General features: G+C 57.8%; 2 protein-coding genes across 23 annotated transcripts in view; one reads left to right on the forward strand and one right to left on the reverse strand.

Moving 5' to 3' along the window:
- LOC102147393 (liprin-alpha-1-like) overlaps positions 1-18,713 on the reverse strand; it is a 112,498-nt gene extending 93,785 nt beyond the window's left edge. For 6 of the 22 annotated variants that reach the window (XR_011424014.1, XR_011424013.1, XR_011424015.1 and 3 more), the window contains exon 1: positions 7,801-8,034. Coding sequence is in view for 17 of the 22 variants with exons in the window: in XM_070229872.1 (XP_070085973.1) it covers positions 7,801-7,893 (93 nt within the window). In the remaining 5 variants the exon portion in view is untranslated. Of the gene's footprint in view, positions 1-2,332; positions 2,505-4,644; positions 4,735-7,800; positions 8,899-11,975; positions 12,103-14,385; positions 14,497-14,916; positions 15,141-16,663; positions 16,775-18,593 lie in introns of those variants that run through there. The other 16 variants (XM_070229862.1, XM_070229870.1, XM_070229864.1 and 13 more) reach the window with 12 other exon arrangements.
- LOC138916521 (uncharacterized) lies at positions 17,516-18,499 on the forward strand. Its single transcript, XM_070229152.1, has 2 exons — positions 17,516-17,650; positions 17,828-18,499. The coding sequence occupies exons 1-2, from the start codon at positions 17,516-17,518 to the stop codon at positions 18,497-18,499; spliced, it is 807 nt and encodes a 268-aa protein (XP_070085253.1).
- Positions 18,714-21,509: the final 2,796 nt, after the last annotated feature.

The following is a 21,509-nucleotide window of genomic DNA, read 5'->3' on the forward strand; positions in this document are numbered from 1 at the left end:
CTCGAAACCGCCAACAGACACACACAAAGAGTCTGCTTCTGCGCGTCCCCGGCCACCGGGCAGCAGCCAGCCCACAGCACACTGAGCCTCCTCCACTCGGTGCCCACCGGACAGCCGCAACGAACGAGCTGACGACACCAAGCGCTGGGGAACGGCGGACGGCTCACACACGGCTGGCGGCAGCACCGCCACTTTGGGCAGTGTCTACTCAGGTTGGACAGACGCAGACCCTGGCCCTCTGCAGTGCCACTCCTGTGAACACCAACAGAAACGCATACACACCTGCACCAAAGAAACAAGCACGAATACGCAGGGCGGCGTTCGTCTGAACTAGGAACATCCAGAATACCCAAGAATGGCAGAAAGAATAAATGACGGTAAATTCAGAGACTGGCTTCCTGGGCAGCAGACAAGAAAGAACAAAGCTACGAGACAACGCGAGTGGATCCCACAAAGATACTACTGAATGAAAGAACCAAGAAACCAAATGTACGTATAACTTTATTTCACTTAGACAGCCAAGCACACGGGAAAGTCATCAATGGTGGAAAGCCAAGACCACTGCCAGCTTTGGGGGACAGTTCCTGGGAGTGGGGACGAGGGGGCTTCTGGGAAGCTTGGCCATGTTTCACTCCTTAATGTAGGCGGTAGTTACGAGAGTGTGTTCACTTAGTGAAAAAGTCACTGAGGTGCACACTTAGGCTTGGGGAAATTCTCTGATGTATGCTACAGCTAAAGCTTTTATAAGTACAGCATTACGTGCCGACATAAAGTGCCAGGAAGACAAATGCATTTAGTTAAGCACATGCCTCTCTGGTCACACTATTAACCACGAAACATGAGACAAACGCCAGGAATCGGAAGGGTCCTGAAAGTGTTCACTCAGTGGTTCCTGCGTTTCTGAAACGCTGGGCTCAGGGACCGCTGACGTCACCGCCTTCTCCACCCGGCGAGGCATTTCCAGGCTACAACACTGAGCAGTGGCTGGAAACAAACCACTGAGCGACCGGCTCCTCCGCCGGTGCGATGGCCTCCGCCGCTCCACACTGGACTGCACACACTCCTGTCCCTTCCCTGTGAGGGCCCGAGACCATTCTCTCAAAAACCACCTTATCAAATACGCGGTATCTGACACACACTTCAGTGTAAGTGCCCCAAATTACATGAAAACAAACACAGCTACAAAACCAAACAAACAAAACTACTGAAAAGATAAATACATGAAAATCCCAGTAAAATATAATTTGACCAATCCTTCTAAGCTGTGGTAATAAAATTTGACCTAAACGAACTTCGTAATTTATAAGATTCAGAGGACAAAAAACTTAATGATTCTCTAACCCAACAGAGAAGGAGCATTATAGCCCTGCATAGCGCGAATTAGATGTTAAAAAGGAAACCCAGGGCCTGGCCCCGTGGCCGAGTGGTTAAGTTCGCACGCTCCGCTGCAGGCGGCCCAGTGTTTCGTTAGTTCGAATCCTGGGCGTGGACATGGCACTGCTCATCAGACCACGCTGAGGCAGCGTCCCACATGCCACAACTAGAAGAACCCACAACAAAGAATACACAACTATGTACCGGGGAGCTTTGGGGAGAAAAAGAAAAAAATAAAATATTTAAAAAAAAAAAAGGAAACCCAAATGTTTGGCTAATCAATCTTTCAGAAGGACTGACTAAGCCAAGAAGCGCATTAAGCTTGTCATTACTCATCTCCTAAGTCAGTGCTGCAGACCCATCACGAGAGTGTAAGTGTGCACCCACTCGGTCCACCTGAAAGCACCACAGAGGCACCTGTTTGAGCAAGTAAAATGGCACCAAGACAGCCCAGAGGCCCCCGGAACCCATGTACCCTCCACTTTCCTAGGTGCCGCTTTCCTCCTTCACCTGCCATGACACCTCACTCAGCTCCCGAAGGAAAGGCTCTGACACCCTGGTCCCAACGCCAACACACCGGGACTAACAAGTTCAGTGTGACTCTAAGCTTTGTAACTCTCATCTGCCAAGGACAAAGTTCCAAAGGGGTCAACCTCCAGTCTTCCACCCCCTAAAACAAATTGGATTTACAAAACACAGGTGTTCTAATAAAGGTGGTGTGTAAAAATATTTTCTCTGTGAAATCCATCCTATTTGTCCACTAAATTTCATTAGGATATTGGAAATATATGATGAAACCCATGGGAAATACACATTTAGCGAGAAATGGCTTAAGACGACAGGTCAGAAGGCACCACACAGCGGGGGGCAGATCAGTCATCGGAGAAGGCAACTTTCACAGGGCAACTTAACAGGGGCACCCTCTGCCCGGGGAACACCACAGGGGCCCCCCCCGTACCTGCAGGATAGTGGCCCTGGGCCTCCGTGCTTTCATAGACGGCCTCTGGGGCGAAGGCCAGACCCTGCTGGCTATCGGCGTCCTGGTAGTCGGCGGCCTCGGTGCTGTACACGGGTTCCGGCTCGCTCACGGGGCCTCTGTAGCTCGGCTCGGCCTTGAACGAAGCCGCATCCTGGGGAAGAGCCAGGGAGACAGTTCACATGGGCCAGGCGGGTCGCTGCCACGGCCAAGGGAAACACACGGACCACTTCTCGGTCCAGCTGAGACCGAGCAAATGGACAGGGAGAAGAGGAGGCAACACCTGCCGACGTGTGCAGACGGCTTCGATTCTAACCGTGCTAAGTGTGTTCAGAGGGACCACGTGGCACTTCTTCCTGAATAACCCCCATCCTCACCGCCCCCCAGCGCCCGCAAATCCTGCAGGAACTGGAACCCGCACGGCTGTCACGAGCTGAGCGCTTCTCAGGCTGTCGCCTGGGGCAGGTCTGGCCTGTTTCTTTTTCAGGTCCCAGCCCTCCGACGGCCACCCAGCAGCTTCACAATGTCACCCCATCACACGGCCAGAGCTGGCAAGGCCGCGGACGGCCGGGTTCTGTCCTAACCAAGTCCTCTGGCGGAGGGGCGGGAGGGAGGGAGCACCAGGTCACGTGCAGGAGGAAATCACCAACTCCCTGGTCACAAGCACCGGGACTTCCAAGCTCGAACCCAAGTCCTGAACTCCTGATCATCAACGGTGGCTTTCACCAGTGTTTCCAACGAGGGTCCTCCTGAAGGCGCCCTCGGGAGCCAGAGGCGGCGGGGCATGGGGAGAAGCTCCAGGAAGGGCCGGCACTCAGGCACCAGCTCTCGATGGAGGGTGAGCAGCACAGTGCATGCTGCCTGGGAGAGGTACTATGAAGGCCACAGAGAGGGCACTCCACCTCCAGGCCAGGTACCAGGAGTCACTCAAGGGTTAAAGAGGGAGGGACAGAGCCAGAGGCTCCTTTTGGCAAGGTCCCCCTGGATTCAAAGGGAACGGACTGGAGGATTAAAGGCCAGGCCATGGTGTGGGGGCACGAGCTGGCTGCCCGCACCCTCAGCTTAGTCATGTGGGGGCACCGTGAGCAGGTGGGCGCTACGGCGGGCATCCCACACTGGCAGCACCCTATTCTCCTATCTTCCAGCAATGCCACCTCTGCCCCACCCAGCACAGGGTTCCAGCAGGGCTGCTGATCTAGGACCCACCTCCCATCCCTGCCAGGGACAGCATGCCATCTTGGCCTTCTCAAGAACCAACTGCTCAGTGACGGGCCAGTAGTGGAACATGATGGGGGGGGTGGCTCAAGGTCCCCGTTTTCCATTGGATTACGAATTATAAGGCCACATCCAACACACCCGCCCAGAAGTCCAGAAGGACACGGCCGCCACACAGAGGGAACAGCAACACAAGGAGATGACCCTGGTGGTGATGAGACTGTGGACCTGAGGCCAGGCCTGCTGCCCCGGCCCACAGCTCTCCCCGCATCCTCGTCCCTTTATGCCTCAGCTGATATGAGTTAGTTCTCATCCCCTGCGACTCAATGATCTTTGAGGGCTAATGTCCAGGGAGAGAAGACAGGTGTGGGAACCAGGACAGTGGCCGCAGGGCCAGAGAAGGGATGGAATTCGGGGCTCAGCCGGGTATGGCCATGGACGGTGGTGGCAGGGGTGCTCCCGAGAGAGGGAGATGCGGAGACCCCGTGACGGAGCGAAGGAGAGCTGAGGCAGGCAGCTCAGTAACTCAGATCAGGAGAGAGCATGGGGATCCGTGTTAGCAGGCCCTGGGGACACAGGCAGGCACTAGGCACTGACGACACAACTGAGGAGAAAGGGCCAAGGACAGAGGCTCTGGAGCAGACACGTTCAAGAGGGGCTGAGGGAGGGGAGAGCTGCAGAGGGCTCCAGTGAAGCGAGGCCACGCGGGAGAGGCAGCTGGGTGCCGCAGGATGCGGATTCTAGAAGAGCGGGGTCAGCGCAAATGCAGCATGACCACGTGAGCTCCGGACCAGAAGCCATCCACTCGGTGTTCGGAGACCCCACTGGGGGGCTGCGGGCTGGCTGAGCAAGGGGGCCTCGTCCAGGAGCCCAGTGAGGACGGCCATTCTCGGTGAGAAGCAGGCCGTGTGCCCGGGAGCGTCCCCCAGCACCAGGAGGCTGCTCGCCAAGCCGCCCTCTGTGGATGGGCACCTAGCAGAGCTGAGGAGGGAGCCCACGCCGTCCGCGGTGGCGGCACTGCCCCAGGAGGGATGGCTTCAAGAAGCCAGAGACTCACTCACAAACAACGGAAGACCCACCTCATAGATGGGGCTCGAAGGCGGCCTCTCCTGTGCCGGCTGAGGAGCAGGGGACGCGGGCGGGGTCTGCTTCCCGGCTCTGGCCTGCTCCTGTGATCGACAGACACGCAGCACTCAGAACACGCCTAGGACACTCTGGGTCACCAGGCCGCCTCCGCGGCAACACGGCTCCGGCAGAAAGAGCAGAGAGGACCAAGCACGGAGACCGAACACCAGCAGGTCTTAAGGGAAGTTTGCTCTGAAGTGAAGGTCACGCAGTCAGTCAAGTATTCTCAAGAACTAGGACCTCGGTGGCCCGTAATACTCCTGCTGCCACCACATAAGCCACAGGATTTACTCACTGTGCAGTCGGCAAGGCAACAGTACCACTACCGAGCTACAACCCCCGTCCCACCCAAACCCAACTCAGACTTTTAAAATGGACAGAATGCATTCTGCACGTAGTACGGACATGAATCTTTGGGGCTCAGAGCGAGGACTGTCATGGACAGAATACGGCCCCTAAACAAGCTGACATCCCAGGCCCCAGATGCTGTGAACACGTGACCTCACAGGGCAGAAGGGACCGCAGATGCGACGAAGTTAGGCATCTGAGATGGGAGACAATCCGGGATTATCTGGGTTGGCCCATGTCATCACGGGGTCTTACAAGAGGGGGACAGCCATGTGAGAGAGAGAGCAAAGCAGAGGGTGCAATGCGGACGGCCCCAGAAACTGGAGAAGGCCAGGGAACGTCGTCCTCTCCAGCCTCCAGAACGGACGCAGCCCTGCTGACCTGTTAGGACTTCTGCCCTCCAGCACTATAGACAGGAAATGAGTGTTGTTTTAAGCCACTAAACTTGTGGTCATTTGATCCAGCAGCTACAGGAACGAGTTCTGCCAGCTGGAAGGCTGGATTTTTCTCCAGGTTTCAGACGAGGAGACTGAGCTCCCGGAGAGGGTAAGTCACACACCCAGGGACGCATGCCAGCGAGGGGCAGAAGCGGAATCTGAGCCCTCTCCTCCCCACCCCCCAGGAGAGTCCCAGCACCACAAGTCACTTGGACGCACCCACAAGTACTTGAGGCAGCAGAGCACCTCCTCGAAGGGGCTGTGCCTGGGCTGGGCGGCCGGGCTGAAGGTGGGCTTGCAGAGAGACCGGGAACTGCAGAGGCACAGGGCCACGGATTCGTCTATGAATCACTTCTAGAAACATGTCTCCAGGCCACGGGCTCTAGGACAGCCCCTCTCAAAGGTGGCAGGGTATAGGCAGACTCCTTCCCAGAGGCGGGCTTCCAGGATCTGAGAGTCAGGCGTACGGGACCCAAGTCAAACTCTCCTCGCCTGCCAGGAGGGAGCACTCAGAAGACATGTGCTGTCGGGGAGCCGAGTGCTCCAGCGCCCTTCCACAGCCCAGGGGGTTCTGCTGGGAGCAGTACTGTGCCGACGGAGACTCGCTCTCACTGGGGAGGAGGAAGAGAGCAGACGGGTGGCAGGGGCTGGGGACAGAGAAGGACAACACACCCGAAGGGACAGCAGGAGAACCTCAAAAGGAGAGAGGTTAGGTGACGATGATCAAAAGTTTTCTTCTTCTCAAGCAGCCCATCCCGTCTGCATCTTGTGGATGCTGAGGCGACTTAGATGGCAGGGGTCAAACTTCTAAGGCAAAAAATGAGGAGGGCACTATTTGAAAAGAAGACCAAGATAGCAGGAAAAAATGCCTTGTAGTCTGTGAGCGTGTGTTCTGCAATGAAAGAAAGCTAACTTACAAGCAGCTTACTAAAAACTTGAAGGAGACATGTCTAAAAGTTTTCCAGCAATTAAGGAATAGTAAATGGTAACCGTAAAACTTGCTCTTATTCCGACTTCGCCGCACGTGGTAAGACAGCAGGGCTTATTTAACTCACGTCCTCCGCGTCGGCATTTTCTGTCTATTGCATGTTAATTTCCTCGATTATCCACGTTCTCAACATTCCCCCCCATGATTTCGGGCAGAACGTCCACAGAGTTAAACACACCTTTACGGTTTATCAATGTTGCATGCATGACTTCAGACTCTACCTCGTCACTACCCCAAAAAGAGTCATGATGAGTGTCTCCACCCCCATTTCATGGACCAGAACATGAGGCACAGAACAGCGAGCTCATCTGTCACGGGTCGCCCAGTTGGTAGGCGAGAACGTAGGGACCTGAGCCTTCAGACACCAGCCCCCCTAGGACAGGTTGAGGAAGGAGGAGCCCACCCCTCCGGCTCACCTCCCAGGCTCCCGCTCCTACCTTCTCTGGTGGGAAACACTACAAACACTCACAGGAAAAGGCAGCAGACCCAGGCTGCAGACCCCTGGACTAGAAGAGGCCCTCACACGAGCAATCACCTGAAAGGACAGACTGCGGCAGCCTGGACCAGGCCCAAGGAGGAGAAGGAGCGAAGGAGAGAGTGCCTACTCCAGCTCACGCACAGGCGCTACAACACATCCCTCGGGTCACAGCCAGGGCCGACCGCGTCCAGGGGCACCAGCGAGCGTGTCTGAGCAGCAGGTGCCACAGGACCCTCCCAGAACGCGGTTCCAGCAGCGAGAAGGGCCCTCGCACACGTGCAGTTAACCCAGCTCTACTTTGGGAGGCACCCACCAAAGCAGATCCCCACGGCCGGAGAGCACAACACGCAGTGTGGGAAAGCTGCCTCTGACCCTCTGCAGGAATAAAGAGGATCTTCCCTCAAAAGGCAAGTCAATTTCTTTCCTGAAAATACACAGGAACGACTCTGCTCCCCATTCAGCTCCATCTCTCCACTCATGCTCCATCTGCTCCCGGTGCACATTCTGCCAACTACCCTTTTTTTTGAGGAAGATTAGCCCTGAGCTAACATCGGCCACCAATCCTCCTCGTTTTGCTGAGGAAGACTGGCCCTGAGCGCACATCCGTGCCCATCTTCCTCCACTTTATATGTGGGACGCCTGCCACAGCATGGCTTGCCAAGTGGTGCCATGTCTGCACCCGGGATCTGAACCAGCAAACCCCAGGCTGCCGAAGCAGAACGTGCGAACTCAACTGCTGTGCTACTGGGCCAGCCCCCCAACTACCCTTTGCCCTGAGCATTTTCCTGGGACAACCAAAGAGCGTGGAATTTCCTCCTGGAAAAACCACAGTGCCGGTAGGGGGTCCGCCAGGACTCACCTGCTTCGACAGGGACAGTCTTCTGATACGTGGAGGCCACCTTGGCGACATCCTCAAGGATTGAAGCATTCTACCGAGACAGGAAAGGAACATCAGGAAGGCACTGTTCTCTGCTCCTCACACCCCGTGACGGCTGCCACCTCACCCAGACGGCAAAGCCTGCCCTCGACCTTCCCAAAGAGCCCACCGGGGAGCCCAAAGCTTTCGTATCTCCTTCTCTGTTCTGCAAGTTAACTGAGGCATGAAAAGGGTTACGACACACACTTGCTGGTGACGACGTGGGTCAGCGTGAGAAGAAAAAGTACACACGTGAGGAGGGATGGACAGACGGAGCACAGAGGATTTCTAGGGCAGTGAAAATACTCTGTAGGGCAGTGCAAGGGGGACACATGTCCTTACGCACGTGTGCAAAGCCACAGAACGTCCAGCACCAAGAGTGGACGCTAAAGTCAACCGTGGACTCTGGTGACGACGACCTGTCAGCGCAGGCTCGCGGACTGTACCCAACGTCCCAGCTGGCGGAGGATGCTGATGGTGGCGGAGGTTGTGCGTGGTGGGGTCGGGGGGCATATGGGAAATCTCTGTACCATCCTCTCAAATTTGCTAAAACTGCTCCAAAAAAAAAGAGTAGGAAAAAACCCAAAAGCATATCTACACCTGCGCAACCAGAAACCAGGTGCGGGTTCTGCTCTAGCCCTCACCCCGGGAGGGGACACAGTGCCACAAGCCTCGCCTGGCCTGACCGTCCACATCCCCCACAAGCGTGAGTACGGGGGCCCAATTCTGTCAGACGACACTTTGAGCGACAGCTGCTCCTTCAAGGCTGATGCTGACGCAGACACTGATGCAGACAGGCTCTGGGAACCACGGGCCATCCTCAGTTTCTTCGTGAGCAACCACTTCCCAGTGACACACCTGGGGCGTGGGACAGTCACTGCCTTCCTGACACAAATCAGGGGAGCAGGGCCCCAAGGACGTGGACCTGAAGTTAGCGGGCACTGTCTGAGGGTGACTGTGAGTGGCAGCTCCCTCCCGTCCAGGCACAGGCTGAGCCCTGCGCGGAGTGCCGCACTCACGGGCCAGGCCCCCACCCTCCCCCAGAGCCCCGTTCTCCCTCCACAGCCACCCCGCTCGGCCAGAGCACGGCTGTCCGCCCACCCGTCTGCCATGCCCAGCCACAGCCAGCCTGAGAGCCCGGCGCCCGGGCCACCCTGGCCCCCCTGACCCCTCTCCGAGTGCGACCGCTCAGCTGCCCTGACCAAGCGCTCTCCCTTCCCAGACCACCCGCCCACCAGACAGGGCCTCTGCCACCTCTCTCCAGAACAATCTCTTCTCACACTCACTCCCTGCCCTGCCCCCCACCTCCGGATGTCCCATCAGGCTCCTGCCTGCCCTGTGGCTTCAGGGGTAGGGGCGTCAGCACCCTCCCCATGGGCCCCTCCTGTCGCCCCCATCTGCCCAGCCCAGCCAGTTCTCCAGCACGCTGCCCAGAGCCAGTTCTCTGCCGTCACCTGGGGGCTTCCAGCAAACACGGCCCCCAACCTCTCATTTTGCAGCGTCCCCACCACACCGCGCCCGACCTCCTCCACAGCACGCCCCCATCACCAAGACCCGCTTGCCGACTAGAAGCTTCTCCCTCTCACCGCCCTCCTCTACGCGGCGCCTGCTCCTCCCTCCCCTCGGTCCAGCCTGGCAACTCAAGGTCACAACCTCTCCCAGGTCCCACCTGCTGGACACCCCTCAACCCGTTTCCATCCCCTATAGGGACTTCACACCCGAATCCCTCCACACGCAGCTCACTGGGACCCCGCGCAGCTCCCTCACCTTCCTAAGCCTCAGGCCGCCAACCGCACAACACGGACGCCGTCACACCACCAACAGGAACCACAGTCACCGTCAGACACAGGCTCACCCAACCTCTGCGCCAAGCCACCACGCTGCCTCGGTCGCAGGCCCCCTCGTCAGCCTCTACCGTCCACGGCTGCGTCTCAGTGACCCCACATTCTCCACCAGCACCACCTCACGGTCTCCCTCCACATGCCTGTCTACGGCCTGGGCTCCCCTACACGTTCTCGTCTCTTCCATCTTAAACAGAACCATCCCCTCGGCTGACCGCTGCCCAGCTCACAGGACCACAGTGGGCGGAGTGGGCCCAAGCTTGCCGACTCTACGACTGACCCTCCCCACACGGTCCGGGTCCCTGCAGGCCAGCTTCCCCCAACCTGCCCCCCAACACCCACAACAATGCCCTCACCAGGACTCCCGGGACTACCACGTTGCTCGCCCAGACGTCGCCCCCACCAGCAGCACTGCTGGGCACAGGTGACCCCCCTGCCCCAAAGCTGTTTACCCTCAGACCAGCACCACCAGACCCTGTGGGCTCCCCCCACCTTGCTGGGTGCACTTCCCAGTCTCCTCTACCAGCCTGACTGCTGCCATCCCCAGGTGTGTCCCTGGGCCCGCTCACCACTCTGCAGGCTCTCCTCGCCTCCGACTTGACCCCGGCTCCGTCCACATCTGTGCAGTGGCCGTCTGCCTCTGGTCCAGCCGCACTCTCATCCACCTGCCCTGCTGGGTAGCCCACCCCGGACACACCCACAGCCGACTCAGCTACCCACCCCTGCTCCTCCCAGGCGCCCCACCTCAGCAGAGGCCCACCGCCCACCTGGGGCAGTCCTGCCTGCCCCTGCCAGCCCTTAAAGCCGGGGGCTTTACCTCCCGCCTCGCTGAGGTCAGTGCCGCTCTCCCTCTGCCACGAGCCCCTGCCCGAGCCAGCACCGCACCCTGCTCACACCGCTGAAGCCACCTCCTAACTAGGGCCACAGCCTCGCTGCTTCTCCGCAATCCACTTCCACACTGTGACCAGGGTCTTCTCAACACAGATCCCGTTTGTGTCACTTGCCTGCCAAACCCTTCGAGGGCCACTCAGGACTCATCTGATGAAGAACGAAACCTGACGTACGTAGTCTGCAGGGCTCCCCGAGATGGTCCCTCCCAGCTCCTCACCCCTCGGCCCTCCTCTGCAGTGAGACCCTAACAGTCTTTGCGGCGTCACCCCCACCCCCGCACACACGCTATGCCCCTGCTCTCCAGGCTCCTGGCCCATCTTCCCGGCATGCTCCACCCGTCAAAGCTGAGCCCAGCCTCTCACTTCCCCAGGACCCTTCTGGCCCCTCAGCCTGAGCCCTGGGCCTGCCACATGCTCCCAGGGCCCATGCGTGGTCACGTGGTGGAGCCCCTGGGTGACGGCCTCTGTGTGGTCAGCTGTGAGCCTGACAGCAGCAGAACTCCGTGAGGACTGGCCCTGCTCTCCTTGACCACAGGCCGGGCACAGGACCAGGCAGGACGGCCTCCGTCTTTGCTCAGGAGATACAAGCCACACGTGTCCTCGTGTGGACAACTCCACACCTGCTCTAAGTGTAGACTCTGCTATGGCTGGACCGTACGCTAGAAAAACGGCCGTCTGATACACTTAAGACTGACTCTCAGAGATCCGACACCGTGTGACAAAGTCCCCAGTGAGAAACAAGCGTGTTCCCCCGGGACACCCGTGGGAGGCGGTGCTGTGGGCAGGACCTGCCTCTAGACGGTCCCTGTCCCGTGGACCTTCCACCATGAACCATGATACAGATGTTCTAGACCCGCGCGCTCCCAGAGCCGCCGCCGCCACGCGTGCCTACTGAGCTCCTGACATGGACAGTGTGACCAAGGAGCTCAATTTCCAGCCGGTTTACCGCTAACTACTTTGGATTCAAACAGCCACACGTCCTCAAGGGTCTCGTGTTGGCCCCAGAGCCTAATGCCTGGCTTCCAAAGGTGGCCCCGCCACTTGCTGCTATGCTGTGGCCAAGCACTGAGCCTGCCTGGCCAGGGACCCCCAAATGCAAAAGGGGACAGGGACAAGTCTCTCCCCCACAGCACGACCATGTGGGGTACCGGAGAGGATGTCCGTGACCGGTAGACGAGGCCTGGCATACAGGTCAGCAATCGGCACCATCAGTGATGACACGTGCCCGACTTAAACGTTCGTGCTTCTGAAAACCTGAGCCACACCCCACCCCAGACCATCCACGGAGCCGTGCGCTGACACACCAAGAGCTCCACGAATTCCTGGACCTCCTAAATTCCCGAACACGGCAGCAGAAGACACTCAGGCCTGGATCTGGAATCCTTACCTTGTCCATCCGGTCCTTCTGGACCCCGTACTTTCCGCCGAATCCTTTGGAATAGTCTGCAAAGTGGCACAACACAACACTTACACTTAGGCTGAGGACCAGCGAGGTGCCCGGGGCAGAGGCATGCAAACAGATCCAGAAACAGCCCAAGAAGACGCACCCCGAGCAGAAAGAGACCAGAACCGCACCCCGCGCGGTCCTCACTTGCAAGCTGAGTTGGTTTCTACCCGTGGTGTTCAGCACACAGGCGGGGGAGAAGCAGAAAAGGGGTGTGCGCATGCGTCCCGCGCTCTCCTGAGGGACAGAGGGTGCCGGGTGGGCTGGCAGGCAGTGAGCCGAGGGCCCAGCACAGGCGCGGGGCAGCGTGCCACTCCAACAGCACAGTCCTCCACCTGGCACCGCTCCCTCCCTACTAGGACTAGGCAGAGGCTCGAGGCAGCTGTTTTCTTGCTTTTTAAAAGAAAAAAAAAAATTCCATGGGGAAATTCTACCAGCCAACTCTTAGGACGTAGCAACACAGATCTCCGTGACAGTCACACCGTCACACGGCCTTAAGGCCACGCAGAGCCAAGGCCGTCTCCGCGCAGGTTGCCGGATCAGCACCGGATCAGGTGCGTCTGCCGTCCCTCGCCTGAACACGGCCGTGTGTTCCCAACCAGGAGACGGAGCCTACGCTCTGCCCTGGCAAGGAGGACCGTCCTTGTCTTCCGCTCGTGTGTCCAGGTTCTAACGGCCAAGTCCGAATTTGGACAGCAATTAAATAACTGCTCTAAGGAGAAATGTGTTCACCGTGTGGACTCCCAACAGATACACCTAGAAATTTCCTGTGTCTTCTTAGCTTCCTGTACATACCGTTTAGCTCTGTGTGGGGAAGTTATACGTAGGTGGTGTCGTCAAAAAAACCAAAACAAACGAAAAACACCTCCCACTCCTGGTCAAAAAAACACCACCACGATGAAACAGAGACCACACAGAACACGGCTGCCCCTGCCCCTGCCCCCCGGTGACCCGCGCCTCTGGCTGAACTAAACATGGTTCTCCCCGTCTCAGAGGCAGTCAGGTGGCTTACTCAGTAGGTAAGTCACGGTCAACAGCAAGAGCTCCAGCAGAAGGCTGCTGGGAGACCAGGGACACCCCGCTCCAGGATGGAGCCACGTTATGGGTTTAGGGCAACACACCCTGCAAACTACGGCCATGTCTTGCCAAGCACAAACCCCATGGTGCCAGGGAACAAGTGAATGGGGGTGGGAGGAGTGCAGACGACCATGGCTCCAGCATACACCTGGGTTTCAACGCCCGAGTGCCCCTCGAGGGCACAGAGGGTGCTGGCAAGGCTGAGGCTGGAAGTCTGTGCTAGAAGTGGCCGCACTGGAGGGGAGGCGGGGGCGGGGGGTGGTGAGCAACGGTGCCTTGCTGGGACTCGTGCTTGGCCAGCCTCTCCTTGTAATCAAACCCCACAGCACAGGAGTCCTGCCTCTCGGGCTGAACACCAAATCTGCCTCCGAAACCAGTCTTATAACCTGGAAATCCACAAGCAACAGTGAAGAAAACCGAGAGAGGAAACACAGTTCGGTTAGAATCGTGGGAGCATGGGCAAGAATCAAGTACATCGTTTAGAGAAAGGAAAAGCTCTGCCAGGCTCAGGGGCTGCAGAGCCAGCTCGCAGGCTCAGCAACAGTCAAAACTGGGCTCAAAGGTTAGAGGGCAAACTCAAACTCTTAACACTCCAGCCAAGATCAGAGACCGGGTTAGGAAATGTATTTCAAGTAATTCGGGAAAGCCACTCCATGCTTTGAGGTTTCTTTCTAGGTCCTATCCACGCTGCAGACAAGAGAACGCATCTCTGCGCATGTGAAGAAAGAGACACGTTATACACGAGGTTACTGCACGGCAACGCGTACCAGCCCCACCTCCATCTGTGCTGGCTGAAAGGACGGGGTGAGTCTGGGGCTCACTCAGAGGTCTCCCGTCCCCACGTGCTACTTTCCCAGGGACATGGTTCTGTCGTGGAAAGCACACACTCCCGGGCAGAGAGGAGGCATCCCCTTCCACAGCCTACAGCACGCTTTATCAGCACCAATTCATGGACTGGATCGCTGTCGGCCCTCTGGCCGCCCGCTGAGGGCAGAAAACAGTGTTCCCAGAGCTGCTGCAGGCAGTGACCGGCGCTCCAGAAGCCCAGTGACATGGGGCCTTCTCGCGGGAGCCCTCCCGTGGGAGGGGACGGGGGTTCCTCACTCCTCTAGCTGAAGGGCTGTCTCAAATCACGGGAGGGCTACGACTACCTCCCACACTGAAGACACAACACCACTGCTACAGAGACACGGCAAAAACACGGCACAGTGACGGACCTGGGAAGGGAAATAAACTCGGGAAACGATCCCAAGTAGGAGATTCAAAATGAAGGTACCTTTTTGGGATTTGTGCAGCTGCAATTTCTCCTGGTGATCCCGGCCAAGAGCACATTTGTCTTGTCTGTCTGTCTGCACACCAAATTTTCCGTCAAACCCTTTCACGTAGTCTAATTGATTAGAAAAAGGACACAAACTGGTATTAAGGGATAGCCCGGGCAACAGAGAGAAAACATGTTTTTCAATGCACGTCAATACACACAATTCGCTCAATTCATCCCTTCTCTCTCAGATCTTCGGTAAAACTTTAGGTAACACTCATCAAGAGGCCCTCCTCATACAGCGTCTGGAAACTGACCCCATCTGTAATCCCAGCGTTCCGAATAAACGCAGACGGGACCCCACAGAAGCAGCGCCAAGCGATGCAGCTTAAGCAGCAACCGGAGCCCCACAGTCCCACCACTTACACACGCGACACTATTAGCACAAGCGGCACTGCTGGGGTGTCAGAGCCAAAACAACTGGCAAGAGTCGATCTCTCATGTAACAGCTGTGTTTCTGCTTTGCTGTTTTAAAGCTGGCTGCTTAACTGAGAGATGTCCGTATTAAGGGCTGCTGGTTACGCTCCGTCTCTGCCTGCTGCTCTGGTTACCACCCGTCCCGTTAACGGTCACCGGCTGGAGAGCTGGTAAGATGCAGGCACCTGTCTGGGACTCGTGCTTCTCCGTTTTGCCTTGATACTCAAAGCCGACGGCACTTTTATCCACCTTGTCCTTGTCGATACCGTACTTGCCACCGAAGCCTTCGGAGTAATCTAAAAACAAGGAAAGCAGTTTACAGGCCAGCAACACAACCAGCGAGCAAGCTGTGGATTCCAGCAGGCTTCAAGAAAGTACTTTTAACACTCAATTAAAAAAAATATAAACCAAAAATCTTTTAAGCTCACTATAAGATCACTGATACAGAAAATACCTAAAAGTCTTGCTCATATGTAATAACAGGACTAGGAAGAGTCCTATAAAGACAGCAGATTTATAACTGCAGCATCTTTCCTTCATTCCAAAAGACAGCATGGAGTAACAGTTTATTACAAAGCTTCTGGATCAGCACGAGCCGAGCAGCCGGCTTTTAATGGATCCCTCTGCTTCATGGACCAGCACAAGGAGAGGCATGCAGGGGTGCCTGCAAAGACAGGATAAACCTGGAACGCCCTCCAGAAACACACGCCCTCCAGAAACGCCAGTGGAATGGTTCCCTCTGCACTAAAGGAGGACTCCATCGTGGGCACGTCAACGCACGAGCGCGCGGAGCAAACCCCTTCCGCAAAGGCCTGGGGCTGCCGAGGAGCCTGCCTGCCCAGGCACTTGGGGCTGTGCCCCCGACCTCCCAGAGTGGCATTTCCTCTGCCCCAGAGGCCTCTTGGGGAGAAAGTCAGTGCAGACTGCAAGGCATCCAGCAGCAGGTCCTGAGGAACTGGGTGCGCGTGGGGCAGAGGAGCACAGGTCTGCTCCAAGGAGGGAGGGAGAGAAGGCAGTGACAGCGACCCCGTGCCGCAGGCCACCTGCTGTAACGGAAGTGACGCCTGCGGCAAAGGGACACTGGGCTGGCCCACAGCCAGCTCCTCGCAGAAACGCCAAGCCAGTGGGGTTTCCAGTGCTGGGTTTTGGTTTTGTTCTTTAAAGAAACCTGGGATTTTTTTTAAATACGTGAGCTCTCAGTTTTTATATGTTGGCAATCGTTTTAAAAAATCTAAATGTACAGGCCAAACAAAACAATGAGGAGAACCAACCGTTCGTGGCCTCTGCAGGAGGGACTGAATCTAACGCCCTCCACCTACAGCCCTCGCTGGGTGACGGCAGTAAGTGACCCGCGAGGCCGCCACAGCAAAGGAAGCCAGCACGGCTTCTGAGGACAATCTGGCAATCTATCGAAATTTTAATTCAGTGTTCTCTGACCCAATTCTATTTCTAGGAATTTACTCTTGAATAACCACTTACGTACATAAGACACAGGGAGAAGAATACTCATGCAGTCGACTTTTAACATCGAAAATTGAAAACAACCTAACTTGTACATTCCACAGAGGAATGGTTACGTAGACTACGGGATCTTCCCACCACAAGGACTGAGCAGTCACCAAAAACGCGACAGACCCCTACGCTGACCTGAACGGAACAACAACGGCCAAACGTTTGAGTTAAAAAACCGTGTAACTATAACGTGACCCGCCGTACACAGGGGAAACGCCCCAGTGCGCATGTCTGTAAGCGTGTGGGAAGCAGCGGCGAGGGGGCAGGCCGCGCGGTGGACCGGCTGCGGGGCGCCGCCCGGGCGGACCTTTCTGCGACTCGTGCTTCTCCGTCTTGCCCTGGTAGTCGAAGCCCACGGCGCTCTTGTCCACCCGGTCGGCCTGCACGCCATACTTGCCGCCGAAGCCGCTGGAGTAGTCTGTGGAGACACGCAGCAGTCGGCATGGGAGCAGATAGGAGCTAACCCGGCGCTTGGTTGAACCAGAACAGAAACGACTCGCGGTGTGACTCAGCAAGAGATCAAGCACACATTCTAAAACACACGAGCCACCCACTATCACCCACGCGTGACGCTCGACTCAGTCTACAGCGTCCCTTTCACCTGTTAGGGGCACTTCGTTCCTGATGGCAGACGTGAACTGCGTTCCCACCTCGGAAGTTCACCGTTCAGACACTTTCTGAGCACCGACTGCACGGCAGCGAGCAAAGGTCTGAATCACCACTTACATACACTCAAAAGTGTTTCAAGAATAAGTCTAACAAGATGCTTCCACTACAAGTCAGCTGTGGGGCGGGAACGGGGTGGGGGTAACTTCCAGTTCCTGGGGGGCAGAGGATCAAAACCAACTCTGCATCCCTTTGGCTCCTTCTTCCAGCGGGTCTGAAAGTTGCCTCTAGGACTCTGCCCGGCTCCCTGAGCATCTGGGAGCACTTTTCCAACCAGAGGAGAGTCAGGATTGCGCCAGGGGCTCAGCCGCGCTCAGCCAGGGGCAGGGGGGCCCACCGACCCACAGCCCTGGGATCTCAGCCCTCGCCAGCCGCCAGCCGGCGCCCGGCTGAATCCCGCGGTCAGGGCCTGGGGGATTAGCCAGGCAGAGCGCCGCGGGCCCAGGCAGCCCCGCGCCAAGCGGAGCGCCCGGGGAGGGCGCACTCAGTGGGGATGCCGCCAGCGCTGCGATCAGCGGGAAACGGAACCCCCCCACATCCCACCCCCGCCCCCAGGCCCGACACGTCCACAGACCGCGGGCGGAGGAAGCCCCGCACCCGCTCCAGGGAGGCCGCCCGCGGAGATCGAGTTCCTGGTGTCACACTCAGGCGATTCCAACAGAGGAACCAAAAACCCAGAAGCACCTTTCTGCTGATTTCCAACACAGCCAGAAGAGGGATGGCTCCAAATTTAGAGCCTCTCGGCCGTCTGCAGCTGCGCGTGTCGCTGCATTTCCAGTGACCTGATTGCTAAACCTCCCTGTAGGTGCGGGCCGGGCCGCAGGAGCCGCGGCTGCGACGGCCCCGCCCGGGCGCCAGGGAGACCCCGGCCCCTCTCGGTCCTTCCCCGCAGGGCCCCACTCCTACCTCGCCCCGCTTGGACCCAAACCCCTCCCTGTCGGCCCTCCATCCCCTTCCCCTAAACCCCAGGGCCCTGATCCCGTCGCCCCCGATCCCGGACCCCTGCCCGCAGGGCCCCTCTCCTACCTCGCCCCGCTTGGACCCCAGCCCCTTCCCCTCGGCCCTCCACGCCCCTCCCCTAAACCCCTGGGCCCTGAGCCCCTCCCCCCGGATCACACCCCCTCCCAGCATGGCCTCTCTCGCACCTCGCCCCCCTCCGACCCTCGGCCCCTCCACTCTCTCTTCTCCTAGCCCCCGGGTCCCGGGCACCCTCTCAGACCCCAGACCCCCTCCCCGTCTGGCCCTCTCCTCCCCTTCCTCCCTGCAGCCCCGGCCCCTCTCCTTCGGACCCCTAAACCTCAGAACTGCCCCTTCCTCCCCGACACCAGGCCCTCCCCACCGCTCGGCGCCCCGCCCCTCACCCCGCGGCCCCCCGGCCCCCACCCCTCGGCCCCCGGCCCCGGCTCCCCCGCCTGGGGAAGCCTCGCCCGCGCTCCCCCCGCGGCCGACCCGAAACCGCGAGCGGAAGAGCGGCTAGACCGCTGCGGCCGCCGCTTCCTTCCCTTTTCGGGGCCCAGGAGCGCCGCGGAGGGGCCGGCCCCCCCCGCCCGGCGGAAGCCGCGCTCGCTCACCGCCGCCTGGCTCCGTCCGGACCCACTCGACTCCGAGTCCGGCTCCGGCCCCGGCCCCGGCCCCTGCAGCTGCGCGCCCGCCGCTCCCAGGCGCCCTGCTCCACTTCCGGTTCCTCGGGCGGGGGCGGGGCCTCATCCGGGTCCCGACGAGGCCCCGCCCCTCCCCGGCACGTCGCGCCCCTCGCCCGGCCGCCTCCCTCGCGCGCGTGCGCGGGCAGCGCGGGCCGAGCTCCGCCGGGGTGCGAGCCTGCAAAGCACGCGTGGAAACAGTCTGTTCCTACACGCAGAGTCAATGTACGGAGCGAAGGCTCCAGAAGGAGGTTTCTTTTCTCTTTTTTGAGAAAGATTAGCCCTGAGCTAACATCTGCCACCAATCCTCCTCTTTTTGCTGAGGAAGACTGGCCCTGAGCTCACATCCGTGCCCGTCTTCCTCTACTTTATATGTGGGATGCTTGCCACAGCATGGCATACCAAGCGGTGCCATGTCCGCACCCGGGATCCGAACCAGCAAACCCCAGGCCTCCGAAGCACAATGTGCGAACTTAACTGCTGCGCCACCGGGCCGGCCCCCAGAAGGCGGTTTCTTGACTGAGTGACTGGGAAGAATGAGGGGTTTGTAGGCTTAATGAGGAAGTCAGAACTGGAAGGAGGGGAACTAATACTGGGGAGGCAGCCTGCGGGGCACGTGGCTTCTGCCCCTCAGGAGAGTGTGTGGCCCAGACCAGCTGGCCACATAGCGATTGTGGATACAAGGTAATCCTTTTAATACAGGATGGTTCATTTTTCCCTGGAAACAGCTTTATGAGTTGAAAATTATTTTTAAGAGCATCTTATTGAGATGTAATTTGCATAAAATATAATACACTCGTGTACAATTCTGTGGTTTTTAATATAGTCACAGGGTGGTGTAACCATCACCACGACCTAATTTTAGAACATTTTCATCCCCCCCCAAAGAAGCCCACCTTGTTAGCAGTCAACCCCTGTGCCCCGCTCCCCCCCCCCCCCCCCCCCCCCCCCCGCCCGCGCAAGCAGCCACTCATTACTTTCTCTCTGTGAGGTGGGTATTGTTGCTTCCGTTTCCCAGATGAGGACAGCCAGAGCTCACTGGGGCTTTCAGCGGGAGGGTGGCGTGAGCCGTTTGTGACACCCAGATCCATCCAGCCTCTCTATGGAGAACAGACTGCTTCAGAGTCACATCCGGCGAAAAGGCAAAAGGCGGCGCCTGTCTCCCCTTTGACACACCGTGTCAGGAGAGTGTGTGGCAGAGACTGGCTGGCCAAGTAGCATGACAGATACAACGTCAAATTTGGAAAGCGAAAAGGTTTAGCCGTGCTCAAAAACAAGTTGAATGTCTCTGTGGACCGGAAGTGAATAGAAATGTGACGTGGGGGGCTGAGGCTGTAGGCCTGCTGGGCCCGGGGCGCCCACCCTGGTCCAAGGAGCCGAAAAGGCAAATGCAGTGAGGACAACCTGCCCAGCCCACACAGGACCCCAGCGGGCCAGCCCCTGTGGCATCCACACCACCACGCAGGGCGGGATAACTCGGTGTGGCAGAGAGTGGATCCCCTGCCCTCCTTCTGGACTCACTGGGCCTCTGGCTGCCCAGCTCCACATCTCCCAGCTTCTCTAGGTGACGGGTGTGGCCACATAGCCAGGATCTCACAATGGAACATCAGAGAGGAGGATATGCACTGCTTTCTGGCCCATAAAAACGCCCGCACGGCTTCCCCCTTACCATAGGTTGGGATGACGGCAAAGATGGATCCGTGCCCGTTGCTGCTGAGACGAATTACAACCAAGGTTGTGGCTGAAAAAATGCAGATACTTACAGTTCTGGAGGCCGGAAGTCTGAAATCAGTTTCATTGGGCCAAAGTCAAGGCCAAAGAGAGACCCCCAAGGAAGAGCCCGCTGCCCCTTCCAGCTTCTGAAGGCCACCTGTACCTGCATTCCGTGCCTCGGGGCCTCTTGCTCGAGTCACTGAGACTCAGGCTTGTGTTGTCACATCTACTTCCTCTCTGTGGTGGAATCTCTCACTGCCTCCCTGTTGTGGGGACCTTGTGATCACACTCAGGACCCAACCGGATAATCCAGGAGAATCTCCAGAGTCCCTTTTTCCATATAAGGTAATATTCACGTGTTCTGACGATTGCCGAATGGACATTCTCGGGGGCCGTTATTCAGCCAGCCACATTAAGGTGACAGGTAGACCTTGGAAGCCATGTGCTGGAGACGGCAGAGCCCCCACTAGCCTGGGTCCCTGCGAGACTGAACGGAACAGATCTTCCTTACCATCCCCTCCTCCTCCTCTGTCTGACCGGGAACATACACCCTGGCCTGTTGCATGAGATGGAAATGAAATCCTGTGTTTAAGACATGATCTGCGCAGTCAATTTGTTACAGGTGTCTGGCCCACCCCAATACAGAGAGCTTGGAGGCGAGTGCAGAACAGGAAGACGGGCAGGGCCCCACACCGAGGGAGGAAGAGAAAAAGCAAAACAAAACACTTCCCACTTGTTATAAACCAATGTTGCCGCAATTAAAAAAAATAAAGTAGGGGCTGGCCCCGTGGCCGAGTGGTTAAGTTCTCACGCTCCGCTGCAGGCGGCCCAGCGTTTCGTTGGTTCGAATCCTGGGTGCGGACATGGCACTGCTCATCAAACCACGCTGAGGCAGTGTCCCACATGCCACAACTAGAAGGACCCACAACGAAAAATATACAAATATGCACTGGGGGGGGGTCTTTGGGGAGAAAAAGGAAAAAAAAATCTTTTTTAAAAAAATAAAGTAAAAAATATTTTAAGAAACACTTCCCACTTAAAAGGGAAAAGAGTTAGAGGGAGAAAACTCCCCAGGCTCTTGCTCTCTGGAGTCACGTTTACCATGGAATTATTCCCCTGCTAATTTTTCATGCC

Source organism: Equus caballus, chromosome 12 (assembly GCF_041296265.1).
Source record: "Equus caballus isolate H_3958 breed thoroughbred chromosome 12, TB-T2T, whole genome shotgun sequence".
In the NCBI taxonomy this organism is placed as follows: Eukaryota; Metazoa; Chordata; class Mammalia; order Perissodactyla; family Equidae; genus Equus; species Equus caballus.

Coding starts and splice junctions, on each gene's coding strand:
- LOC138916521 (XM_070229152.1), top strand. CDS start 17,516: ATGCCGCCAGCGCTGCGATCAGCGGGAAACGGAACCCCCCCACATCCC. Junction 17,651..17,827: donor AGGCCGCCCGCGGAGATCGA/GTTCCTGGTGTC, acceptor ACCTCCCTGTAG/GTGCGGGCCGGGCCGCAGGA.